This window comes from Eschrichtius robustus, chromosome 12 (assembly GCF_028021215.1).
Source record: "Eschrichtius robustus isolate mEscRob2 chromosome 12, mEscRob2.pri, whole genome shotgun sequence".
Classification (NCBI taxonomy): Eukaryota; Metazoa; Chordata; class Mammalia; order Artiodactyla; family Eschrichtiidae; genus Eschrichtius; species Eschrichtius robustus.
The window spans coordinates 75,301,355-75,314,474 of NC_090835.1; the positions used below are offsets into that span (position 1 = coordinate 75,301,355).

General features: G+C 53.4%; 1 protein-coding gene across 1 annotated transcript in view; it reads right to left on the bottom strand.

Moving 5' to 3' along the window:
• The window catches only part of C12H6orf132 (chromosome 12 C6orf132 homolog), a 38,060-nt gene that overhangs the window by 16,296 nt on the left and 8,644 nt on the right, over positions 1–13,120 (bottom strand). The window contains exon 4 of the mRNA XM_068559188.1: positions 5,807–5,913. Coding sequence (XP_068415289.1) covers positions 5,807–5,913 — 107 coding nt within the window. The remainder of the gene's footprint in view (positions 1–5,806; positions 5,914–13,120) is intronic.

Sequence of the window (13,120 nt, forward strand, 5' to 3'; positions counted from 1 at the left end):
AGCCGGGAATCTCCTACTGCCCTTTCAACCACAGACATTTCAGAGTTGAAGAGAAGGAGGAAGGAAAGAAGGAAGGAGGAAGGGAGGAAAGCATTCACTATGCAGGATGAGGTTGTCTCCCCTTTAATGTTACAGGGCGTCAGAGCCCATTGCTAGCCCCCTGCTGCACCAGCAAGGGCTCAGGGGACAGCCTTACCCCACCGATGGGCCCAGCCCTGCCCCCTTGGCCTCCCTTGGCCTGGGACATACACATCCTCATGCCTGGGATTCCTTAGAACCCAGGCAATCCCCAAGGGTGGGTCACCAGGGGCTTGGCCAATGGGCCATACACGGTTGACCTTGGACACAGGCCAGCTCAGTGCCTTAGTGACACATTGTGGAATGCAAACTTCCTCACCAGATTCCTCCAGTAGCCTTGCTGGGGCACCTCAGGGTGAGGTGTGGAGCTGCAGGGGGTGAGGGAGATGATTCTGAGTCAGAGTCAGAGCCAGGCACAGCTGGGGACACTGCTGTAGGCTGGGGAGCAGGGGGACAGGCCCCCAGAGTGAGAGCTACGGGAAACCCCTCCAGGCGCCCAACGTCCCCAGCTGGGTGAAGCCCAGCCGGTTAGTTGTTTCCTGGCTTTGCGGGGCAGCGTGAGGGTGCGGGGTGTGTTCCCCACACAGCAGCTTCTCTGAAGCTGGGAACCGGTGAGCATTAAACAAAAGAGCCCCATTACTTCCCCGCCCTGCCCTCCACCCTCTGCCACAGCTCACACCCCCTTCCTGGGGAACAGAGAATTCCACCAACAAGGCCGTCTTCCTCTGGACCAGCCTGCCATCCCAGAATTGCTCTTAGACCCTCGTTTCAGGGTCCTGCCCTGGACCCTGAGCTACAGAGGGCCCTGCTCTGGTTCCCTTTAGGGCAAGGAGTCCATGGGATCAAAGAAAGGGACATGCCCTGAGAGCCCACAACAGCCCGCTCTTGACCCTGCTCCAGGCACCAAGGTCCCTAGAATCCCCCATTTCTAGAGCTTCCTTCCCGGTCAGTCCTGCTGAGGGCAGCCCAAGCTGGGGGTGCACGTCCCTGAGCCCAAGGGGTGGCCATGTGTGGATAAGGATAAGGGTGTGGGTGGAGCTTTGGAGGTTCAGGCTGAGACCGCCACCGTGCAGGAGGAGCCAGGTGGGCAGAGGCGGGGGTGGCTACGGTGGGGAGAGCGTGCTGCAAGCTTCTGACACCCACCCCCCAGGAACGCGTGGCGCTTCCCCCACCTGACAGCCCTCCCAGCTAACGTCAGCCACGTGAATCACTCGAAAGCCAATAAGGACTGCCCTTCCCAGCTCACCCTAAGGAGCCCAAACCCCAACCCCAAAGGGAGCCTGGGCCTTGAGTTCAGAGATGAGCTCCCACGGCGGGGGGATGGAGTGGAAAAGTGGGAAGGAGAAATCCGGCTGACTCGGGCTGCGTCTTTGCGTTTCACAGAGGGCAGGGTCCAGAACAGTCAGGCTTCCTGCCCGGAACCCAGGCTGACACCTCCCCAGGCACCGCCAGGCCTGCCTGACTCAGAGGGTGGGGCGACCCAGGGAGCTCTCACCGCCTGGGGCAGCCCAGGAGACCTGTCCAGCCAGTTTCCCCATATTCGCCACGTTGGCATTTAATTTTTAATTCCTCGTATGCATCGCCCTGGAGATGGCTGGGTTCGGAGTAGGGTAGGGCAAGAGGCAGCCCCAGAGAAAAGTACGACCTTTCCTCCACCAGTTGTTCCACCAGCTCAGCTCTCAAAAGCTGGGGACAGGCTCTGGCTTGAGCTCTGGGCCGAGCTTCCCCTTGGAGGTAGAAGGAAGTGGGGAGAAAGGAGCCTTCCCCGACTCAGCCCAGGCCCACGTGGTGTAGACAGGACTGGATCGAGAGAAGGAGACCTGGGCTTGGGTCCTGTCTCCACCTCCATTGAGCTGTGTGGCCTGGGCAGGACCGTCCCCTCCCTGGGCCTCAGTTTTCTCATCCTGATGAGCACCAAGGTCCGCCCCTACCCCAGCTCTGAAGTTTGCGATTCTAATCCAGTCCCTCGGAGCTTGCAGAGCAGGAAGTGGGGTGGCCCTGGTGACTGAAGCACGTCCTTTTCAGAGGGCCTGGAGTCTCTGGGAGGCTCCAAGGAGCTGACCCCACCTCCTGCCCCTCCGTTAGCAAGTTATTTTAACACAGAAAGTCACAGCTGAGGAGACCCTAGTGGACCATCCAGTATAACCCCCGCTGGTGGGTGAGGAGCCAGAGGCCCTGGGAGAGGAAGGGCCTGGCCCCTCAGCCACCCTGCAGCCCAGTGGCAGAGCAGGCACTGGTGCCAGTTACCTGAGGATCAATCCAGATCCCATCCCAGTCACTGAGGGATCCCAAGGTCCTTTTCATAATTGGCCTTTGGCTGCTGGCTGCCTGCAAAAGTATTTCTTCGTTCTCTGCACTTTCACCTCAAACAGAGCAAGGAAGCTCCAGGAAGGGGCCAGAAGCACCTGCTGTGGCCCTTCTCTGCCTCATCTTGCCCTCCCCTCTCGCACCAGTCCCTCTGCGGGCTCCTGAGAGGTACTGACAGCGACAGTGTTCCCAGAAGACGGCCTGGCCCGGACGGCGCTCAAGGAAGAGCACGGGCCTGTCACGGGCATCGCCGCCTTGAGCCTCGCCTGCCCCAGCATGGCCTGGCCTGGGAGGTGCCCCCTGAGTGTGGGAAGGGAGGAGAGGGAGGGGCAAGGCCCAGCTGGTTAGGACAGTGTCAGGCAGGGCTTCGCCTCGACCCAGCTCCCCACCCCTGCCCCAACTCGGTGGGGCTGGGGGTCAGGGTGTGCGCACGTGTGTCTGTGTGTGAACCCACAGTTCTGTCCTCCTGCCTCTCATTCTCCCGGCCTCCTGCCCCAGCTAGAAGAAAGCAAAGGACCCAGCCCAGAGCCTAAGGGAGAGGAGTCGGACTCCCCTCAACCCAGGAGCCGGTGATGAAGGATATTGGGGCTGCTTTGTATCTTACGACCTGAGTCAGGAGTAAAACATGTCCCCGGGATACGGGCCACCATGCCCAGGGTTCCTAATCTTAAGGTGCATCATAGGTGGGCTTCCAGGGGCCTGAGATCCCTCCGCTGGAATTGTAAGCAAAATTACGTGTACGTGCCTCATAGCCTCATCATGCTCTCAAAGGGGTCTATGACCCTACAGAGGCAAAAGCCCTGGTGCCCAGAAAGCCCTGGCTGCCAGGCAGGGGTTCAGAGAGGCAGACATGGGAGATGCAGGCGGTGCTGCGGGCTGGTGCTGGGAGGGAAGAAAAAAAGCTTCTAGGCCGTGGGTGGAGGGGAAGATAGGACGGCCTGAATAGAACTCGGACCCTGGAGCCTGGCTACAAATCCCAGCTCTGCCACTTATGAGCTGCCTGTCCTTAAGCAAGTTACTGCCCCGTCCTGTGCTTCATTTTCTCTACCTGTAAAATGGGGATTCACAGCAGCATCTTCCCAAGAGGGTGGCTCCAATGACTCTGTTAACACATGCGAGGCACTTGGGATGGTGCCTGACACACAGGAAGTGCCCCCCACGTGTTAGCCACGATCTCACGGCCCTGCCACTGGCTAGGACCACACAAGCCACCCAGCCGGCACCGACGGCATGGAATGACCTTCCCTTTCTGGGTTCAGTTCCTGCCAATGTAAAGTGAGGCTGGTGTGGACCCGACGAGGCCCCTTTAAGTTGTGGGTTCACAGTGCGTTCATTCCCTCGCCCTCACCAGTGAGGGGCCGTGAGTTTGGTGGCGAGAAGCCCCATCTCCTGGGACTGGGTCTGAGGCTTGCCCGGAAGGACTGCTCCCAAGCCAGTACCAGCCAGCAGTCCCTAACCCTGTGCAGCCCCCCCAGTCATGCTCTGCTTGGCCCAGACCAGATCCAAACCAGAGGACCCAAGCCAGAAAGGAGGAGAGCAGAAAGGCAGGGACCTGCACTGATTACTGAAGGGGCCCAAAGTGGGTGGGTGGGTGGGTGGGAGCAGGGATACAGGATGCCGGCCCATCAGAACAAACTCAGCTGTGCCGCATTAACCCTTTACTTGCTGGTGCAGATCTGAGGGAGGAGCCAGGACAGCAAGAGCCACTCAAGGGGAAACAGCCGTTTATTTAAATATTTTAACAACCAGAACAGGCACTGGTGTGTCAGCCCTGGGCGCCCACCACTTTAGTTCTTAGTATGTGTGCTGGGAGTAGGTGAAGGGAGAGAATCGAATTCACCTCCAGCGATAGAAAACCTCAAAATTATTTCATCTGCATGTATGGGTGCAATAACCCTGTAACAGTTTTATGCATCTCTGGAAACAAAGTTAGGGGTGGACTCATTTGCTTTATACCTTTTCGTTGGTGGTGGTGTACCCTCTCTACTCATCTGTGATGTCCGTGAATTGCTTTTGTAAGCAGAAAATAAATTACTTAAAGTTGTATTCCCAGGGGTCTGTGTGCTCAGCCCTCCACATACAGGCCTTGGGGTCGCAGCAAGGAGACTGTAAGACTCAGTCCCTCTCACAAAGAATCTCGGGGTCTGGTTGGTGAGCTTGGACAACCCAGAAAAAATCAGTGATGGTGAGAGGGAGATGGTTGTGCTAGGCAGTGCTGGACAGAACTTGTGGGTGCCCCGGACTGAGGCATGGGGTGCCGTGAGGTCTAACGGGCCCCTGAGAACTCAGACCAGGATTAGGTGCCTTGTCAGTCGAGGCAGAACAGAGCCCCATGGAGGTATGGGATGCTGTGACCCCAGTGACTGTATTGTCTCAACCGGGACCCAGGTCTCACAGACAGTAGTGAACCTGGAATTTATGAGGCTGACAGTTTAGGCTCTAAATCTGGGCTGTCGCATACGGTAGCCACTGGCCACAAGTGGCTATTGAGCCCTTGAAATGTTGCCAGTCAGAAGTGGGATGTGTGCTCTAAATGTGGCACACCAGATTTTGAAGACTTAGTATGAAAGAAAGAATGTAAAATATCTCAGTATTTTCTACATTGATTAAATGTTGAAATGATCATCTTTGGACTAATTTTACCTATTTCTTTATCATGTAGCTACTAGAAATTATAAAATTACACATGAGGCTCACATTATATTTCTATTGGATGGCGCTGGTCTAGGCTGTCCCTGAAAACCCAGTCACAGAGCAGTTGTTTTGAGTGTCTTTCCCTTTAGAGAACAAAAGCCCAACCACAGGTTCCAGAAGGGAGTTTTTGGTTTCTGGCAGTTTCAGACCCACAAACAAATCAGTCCCAAATGCCCTTCTCCCAAGGGTCACTGCTATTTGACCTTCGAGACAGTTCAGGTGCCACCTCTTCTAGGAAGCTTTCCTTGATCACTGCCCTGTAGCTGGATTGGATACTCCTGCTCTGGCCTATGTTCTAATAGTCTGTTTACTGATTCATCCCCTGCACTGAGCAGGGAGTTCCTTGAGGAATGCTGGCTCAATCATCTCTGAATCCCAGCATCCAATGCAGGGCCTGGCACAGAGCAGTCAGCCATCGGTGATTGTGGAATATGAATCCTGCTGAGCTGCAGGTACCGACTGCTGCATTGCCTCTGCACGCAACTTCCCCATAACCTCTCCTTAGGTTTCGACTCAGAGGAACTGACACCCCTAATCCCAGCCTTGCTGCCATGAGCCGTGCCTCCTCCCAGTAGCCACCCTGGGTTGGCATTAGGAAGGAAGGGAATGGACAGAGGGTGAGGCTGATGACCACTTGGGCCAGGGCAGGTGAGGCTCCCTCCTCTATGGCAGCCAAGGTGGCCCAGCCAGAGCAGACCCACAGACCTCAGGGCAGAACCGTACTCACCAGTGGAAGAAAGGTCAGCAGGGGCCGGACTCTTGGCCGAGCTTTCAGCGTGGCGGTTCCTGACTCACTCACTGTGTCAAATTGGTTGTCTCCATAATAGATGCCGTCTAGAGGAGACAAGTGAGGGGAGACCATGAGCTGGAGATCAAAGGCACAGGGGCCAATGGAGTTTAATCAGGAAAACTGAGTTTAATCAGGCCACGCAGTGGCCCCTGCTGGACCCAGCCCAGCACCTCTTATATAACAAGATCCTACGGGTGGGGCGTGTGCTTTTGGGACCAAGTGAAGCAGGATTGGGAGGGACGCCAGGGGCGGTTTCTTAGGGTCTCCTGAGGCTTTCAGCCGCCAGCAGTCCTCTTTCTCCTCATCCACCCCATATAGGTCCTGAGCCTTCACTCCCACAACAAGTCCCTCCTTTTGGGGCCCTGAGAGCTTGATCAAGGCCCCAGCTAAAGCTTATCTCTGAGAGAGGGAGGAAAACAAGCTGGCTTTTCTCTTGAGTGTTTGAATTTCTAATCTGGAACAAGCAGAGCAGATGAGGCCGCCCAGTGGCCCAGCACCCACCTTCTGGACTCCTCTAACCCAAGATTTCTTTAGCTCCCAAACCATCAATGGTTGGGGGCATGGCTCCATCTGACGCGCCCTTGAGGACAGAGCAGAAATAGGACGGTAGGCTCCACCTGACTTAGTACAAATCCCAGCTCTGCCAATGACTCGCCATGTGGCTTAACCTCTCTGCGCCTCAGTTTTCCCATCTGTACAATGGGAACAATGACAGTGCCAGTAAATGTGGTCCCGTCCTCTGCAGGAAGACAGTACAGGACATTTCTCTTCCTCTAGTTGCTGGACCTGTGCTCTGGGCTGTTTCTACAGTAGTGGGATCTATTGTAGATCATTTTCTCAACCAATCTCCCTCATGACTCTTAACACACGTTGATGAGAATTTCACACACTGTCACCTCCAAGAGGCAGGGGTCACTGTGGACCTCCTACTACATGGGCCATGAGCAAGGAGGGCTTTCTCCATTTACCGGGGCCGAGGGACTTCCTCTTCCTCTATAGCCAGAGGGGAAAGAGGAGAAAGGTCAAAATTCCAACTAACCAGAATCCTACTAACTGGAACATTGGATGAATGGTGGTTACTTTGCCTCTTGCACATGACTTTAGGAGAAAAGTGCAAGAGTTTAAAGATTCCCACATAGAGGGCCTTGACTGTGACATGGAGGCTCTGGGGAGCACCCCAGATACGGGACACAGAGTCCTTTATGTGCTGCCCTACCTGGCAGAGAGTCGGCTGGCACATTCCAGATTCTCCACTTCTCAAAGGGGCCAAAATGGCGAGTTTTCCCCATGTCCCCGGAAATTCTAGTTCCCAGCGCTGCCCCATCCCGTCCCGTCCACTCTGGGCAAACACGATTCCCCAGTGGTGGCTGCCAGGCTCCATGCCTAAGGCTGGAGACCAAGATGCCAGAGGGTGGGTGGGGAGGGAGAGGGGGGTTGTAAGAGTGCAGATTTGGCACAATCAGAAACAAGAAAAGTAGAAATAACTGGACACCCCCAACAGCTACCACTAAAACCCACCCAATTCTCACTGGCTTCTAAGCATCTGTGTGTTGACACCAGGATTTCCTGGGACATTCTCTAGATAGTGCTGTTTTGATCACCAAGACGTTATACTGGGGGTGGGGTGGGGACTAACACAGGCATGCTTCCAAGCAGACCTTCCCTCTCATTATTTTATTTAATCTCTGCACCCGTGTTGGGGTCTAGGGAGCATCCTTTCTGCAGCTGAGTTACCACAATATGAATAGTTACTCTTATTGTGTGCCTAGGAGTTTTAGAAGCAAGTAATCTGGCAAGTTGATCACTATAATAGCAGTAATAATATAAGACTAGGTAGAATTTATTGAACACTTGTAATGGGCCAGGCACCCTTCTAAGCATCTTATACATTATTAATTCATCTAATTCTCAAAACAGCCCCTTGCAATTGGTATGATCACCATCCCCGTTTTATAGATGAGAAAACTGAGGCACAGAGAGAGATCTAATAACTTGCCCAAAGCCTCAGAGTAAGTGGTGAAGCCAGGGTCTCTGCTCCAGGGCTGACCTCTGAACCACTATACTGTACACACTGCTCCCAAAGTGGGGAATCCTGATCCCGCCATTTATAGGATGTGGATGGGAGGATGGGGGTGTGAGGGGCAGGGGTGCTACTGGAGGGTATGGGAGGCTTGGCTGTAGCCAAGAAGCAGTGCTGGGGAGGGGTGGGAGGTGAAGCAGCTTGCCCAAGGCCCACACCGGTTAGGGCAGAGCCAGATCTGAGCCGGGGCCATCCGACCCCCACATGCACCCACTCTACACACCTCACAGATTCCATGACTCAGCCCTGATTCTGAGCCACTGTTGTCTCAGTTGGTTTGTGGTTGTTTTGAGCAGGGGAGCCCTTTCTAAGAATACGACTGTTCTCTGGAATACCTGTGTAAGGCGAGCAGCTGTGGTAGAGACAGAAGTGGAAGGCCTGGGTGGCTCCCTCCCAAGGGGGCACCTCTTGGAAATGCAATTTGATTTCCCCATTCTAAGAGGTGTGGCTGGGAGTCGGGGAAGGAAATGTGATGAGAGAAGCAGAGTCAAAGTGGTGTGATGTGAGAAAGACTCGGCTGGCCACTGCCGGCTTTGAAGATGGAAGGGGCCACGAGCCAGGGAGCGCAGGCAGCCTCTAGAAGCTGGAAAAGGCGAGAAAACATTCTTCCCTAGAACCTCCAGAAAAGAACACAGTGTTGCTGACACTTTCGTTTTAGCCCAGTGAGATCAGTGTCAGACTTCTGACCTACAGAACTGTAAGTTAATAAACAGTATGTTATTTCAAGAAAAAAAAAAAAAAAGAGGTGTGTCTAGAACCTGACAGACTTTCCCTGGGCCCCTCATACCTGGGCTCAGTTCCCAGTTGGTCAAGGCACACCAGCAGGTGAGGCAAGTGTGGCCACTACCATAAGCCGGGTCCCCCAAGAGTTCAAGGTCAGGGCTGGGGCTTTCTGAGCCTCACGGTCAAGGTCCAAAACTAAACAGAAAGACAAGAGTCCAACCTTGGGGATTTTCCTGTGGAAGTAAATGAATGCTGCTAGGATCAGTGTCAGGGATACTAGAATGGGCCTTCCTGGGAAGCAGCCCCCTCCTCAATTGAAGAGATTAAAGGAGGGCCTCTTGAAGAAGGAATGGACAGTGAGGAGGTGAAGCCGGAGACAGACAGGAGGCTGGACAACTCTACCCACGGTGGGGAAGCCACTGGGAGGCGGGTGGCCCTTTGCCCTCTTGTCAGGGAGAGCTCTGAGTCTGGACCCTTGGAGCTGCCCTCTTTGCCGATGGGGAGACTGAGGCCCAGAACAGATGGGGCTGGTCCAAGGTCTCAGAGCAGTGGTGGTGGTGCCAGGGCTCAAACGGGGTCCCCAACTTGCAGTGCTGGGCTTCAGGCACAAATAATGGGGTGCCTTACACATGGCGCGTGGCTTGCTGCCTCTCCCCGAACAGGCTGACCTGGTTCTCTCAGTCTGGGGCAGGGCGTGTGTGTGTGTGTGTGTGTGTGTGTGTGTGTGTGTGTGTGTGTGTGTGTGTGTGTGTGTGTGTGTGTGTGTGTGTGTGTGTGTGTGTGTGTGTGTGTGTGTGTGTGTGTGTGTGTGTGTGTGTGTGTGTGTGTGTTAAGTGGAGGGGAGAACAGCCAGCTTTAGGGGAGCTGAGGGCTGGGCACAAATGGCTGCCTCACTTCCAGCCCTCCTTTCTCCTTCTCCCCAATAGGAGGAACCTCTCATTGGGTCTTTGGCATTCGTTTACTTACAAAGGTCAGGGTTGAATGTCTGATAAAATGCTCTTCTTTCCCCAGCCCGAAAGCTGCCCATGGATCTCCATGGAGGCTGAGCTCTGGGACAGTTGTTTAGCTCTTTCCCCAGATCCTAGACAGGCCCAAACTAGAGAGGAAATGAATGATAAAAATGTAACTGTCTGACACCTGATATGCCATATTACGAGCTGGGCACCATTCTAAGTGCTCTTTACATCCCCCTTCACAAACCTGTGCGGGGCTTCCCTGGTGGCGCAGTGGTTAAGAATCCGCCTGCCAATGCAAGGAACACGGGTTCGAGCCCTGGTCCGGGAAGATCCCACATGCCGCGGAGCAACTAAGCCCATGAGCCACAACTACTGAGCCCACGCGCCGCATCTACTGAAGCCCACGCTCCGCAACAAGCCACCACAATGAGAAGCCCGCACACTGCAACGAAGACCTAACGCAGCCAATAAATAAATAAATAAATAAATAACATTGTTTTTAAAAAAACCTGTGCGGGAGGTACTCTTATTATCCTCATTCGGCAGATGAGGAAACTGAGGCTCAGAGAGGTTAAGTCCCCTGCGCAAGGTCCCACAGCTGGTGAGTAAAAGGGGCCAGGATTCAAGCCCAGGCAACCTGACTCTAGAATCCAATTCCCTCTGGTCACAGCCAGGACAGCAAGGAAATCACACAGGGATTCAGCATCTCTTTCCTTGGTCTCCTGTTCTTCCAGAGTGAGACTGGAAAGTTGGTGAGGTCTAGAGGAGACAAATGCATCTCGGAATCAGATCTGGGGTCACACCCCAGCTCCTCCATGTAGCACCTGAGGACTCAGGCTGGGTTTCCCTACCTGTCAAATGGGGATCATTTTGGGAGAAGCCTCCCAAAATCAAGGGAGACAAAAAAGCTAGCAGAGGTGAGAGGAAGGCTGGGGTAATGGTGTGGGGTCCCAAATTGCCAGGAGCCCCCAAATGGCCCCAGGAGCACTGGCCACAGGTCTCATTGAATTCCAGGTGCTTAAAAGCGGTGGTGTTCTAGCTTGGGAGAGTTTGCTACCTTGACCAGTGTAACCCAGAACCCAAAAACAGACCCTCACCTCTACCCCACTGAAGTGGGGTATCTGATCCTTGGCCACTAGGGGAAGGCCAGCCTTTCAGGGACGCAGCAGGGGGCCCCAGGTGAATGTAACCCACAAATGGCTGATGAGGCCCTTCCTTGCTAATTAACAGGACCACATGACAGGAACCTGAAAAGGCTGGTCTGTCCCAGCAAGCTCCAGCAGGTCTGACCTGGTGCGCCAGAGAGAGGCCTTTGTCCAAGCGCAGAGGGGACTCTGAAGGTGGCACTGGGCTGGGCTGGGCTGGAGCCACAGAGTGCGGGGGGCGGGCACAACGGGAGGAGCCTTGGGGTTGGGGACTGGAGCAGGGAGGAGTGCAGCAAATAGGCCCTCCGCTTCCAGGCTAGGACACGCTACCCAAAGTATGGCCTGTAGACCTGCCGGACTTCACCTAGGAACTTCTCAAAGTGCATCTGAATCTGATCTTAACAAGGTCCCGGGTGATTGGATGCACTTTAATTTTTGAGCTGTCTTGAGCTGAAATGCCTTTGAGTCATTCAACCTATCTGAGCCTCTGAGTGTTTCCTCAATTGAGAAAACATAGTTTTTAGTATAGTGCCTGGTTCAATAAATAACTGATAATAATAATCATGATGTTATTATTGTTATTAATTTATTGGCTGGGAGAGAAAGGGCACCCTGTAGCCAGTCTGCAGTGGTCAAGGGAGGGCCTGGCTTTCTGAGCTGAACTACAGGAACAAGAGGAGCTTATATAATGGGGCAGTAGAGAGGGTGTGTGTGTGTGTGTGTGTGTGTGTACTGAGCTGCAAGCAAACCACAGCACACCTCCAGGGGACAGGAGTAAACAAAAATCTCCTTCACACCCCTGCCACGGACAGGTCAGCTTTCCTTTCGGTAGGCTGGTGCCAGCCTGTCCCTGGCCAGAAATATGTGCTCAGCCCCTGGGGTTCATGGCTTCCTACCTGTTAGCCTGGCCTGAGACACCAGGTCAGGGGACCCCAGGAGCAGGAATACCAGAACCAGTAGCCACCTTAGGGAGCACTGGGGTTCTCCTGGATAAGGAGCTGGGACAGTCCCTATACATTTATTTAGAACTGCAAAAAGTCCTCAGGGGAAAGAGAATGGCCCAGCTCCATCTGGGGAAGGAAACCCCAGGATTCTCAAATACTCCCATATAAAAGAATCACCCAGGAGCTGGTGAAAAGTCCAGAATCTGGGTCCTAGTCCAGTGATTCTGACTTCATGTACCCCAGGTGGGCCCCCTGGAATCTGCATTTTAAATAAGTGTTCTAGGTGGTTGGGAGGAAGGTGATTTACATTTTGGAGGAACAAGAAAGAAGGGCCCCCAGCAATCAGGGCATCCTATTGGTGGGGTGGGGTGGTGGTAGATAAAGAAGCTTGGCTCAACTAATCCAAGAGGCAAGGGAGGAGTCCTGAGTGACTGGCAGCCTTGTCTCAGGCTGCAGCAAGTCCCTTATTGTGAGATTTGCAAAGATCCACATCTCTGCTTTCTCACGTACTTTAAAAGCAATTGTACAGCCTTTTAAGACCCTTGTGTGGGCTCGCAGGAGGCTTAATTAGGATTGCAATTGCATTAAGTGAAGCCCTTCTAATAGTTACTGGATAAATGTTAGGGAAATCCTGTAAAGAAAAATTTACCTGTCACCACCTTCACATGACTGTTTGCATTTTACCTGCTGCACCCAGCCTACCCTTGTGCAAACAGATTTTTACATGACTGTAGCTACAGAGCAAGTGGTTACTCCTTAATTCCCTTACACACTCCCACACTGATTCTTCCCCCTCCATCCTACCGGCTATTCTCAAAGGGCTGGATACCGCCAGCATCTCAGAGAATGTCACAGACTCAGGGACCCTATGAAACTCTAATCCCAACCCCTTTGAGATCTTATCATGGCCTCTACATGCCTCAGCTACAGGAACTGAAGCAGGAAGTGCTCAGAGTTGGAAATGCCCTGATAATAATAAATCATGCAGGAGTTGACAGATTTGTTCTGTAAAGGGCCAGCTAGTAAATATTTTTGGCTTTGTGAACCATACTGTCTCTGCTGCCGTGACTCAACTCTGCCCTTAGTAGCATGAAAGCAACCACAGACGATATGCAAATGATGGGCATGGCTGGCTGTGTTCTAATAAAACTTTATTTACAAAAACAGGCCATGGGCTATAATTTGCCAATCCTTGTTTTAGTGTTCTTCCTTTTAATGCTCTTCAAAGCACTGCCATATACCGACCTCAAGCAGTCATTCTGTAAGCAGCCTGGACACCAGCCCCATTTAACAGAAGAAAAAAACTGAGGCCCAGAGAGTGGCTAGGCCCCCACTTATTGACAGAGGTGGACTCCAAAACAGGTCTGGGATCTTCATCACATCCCAGAATCCCCAACACTGGT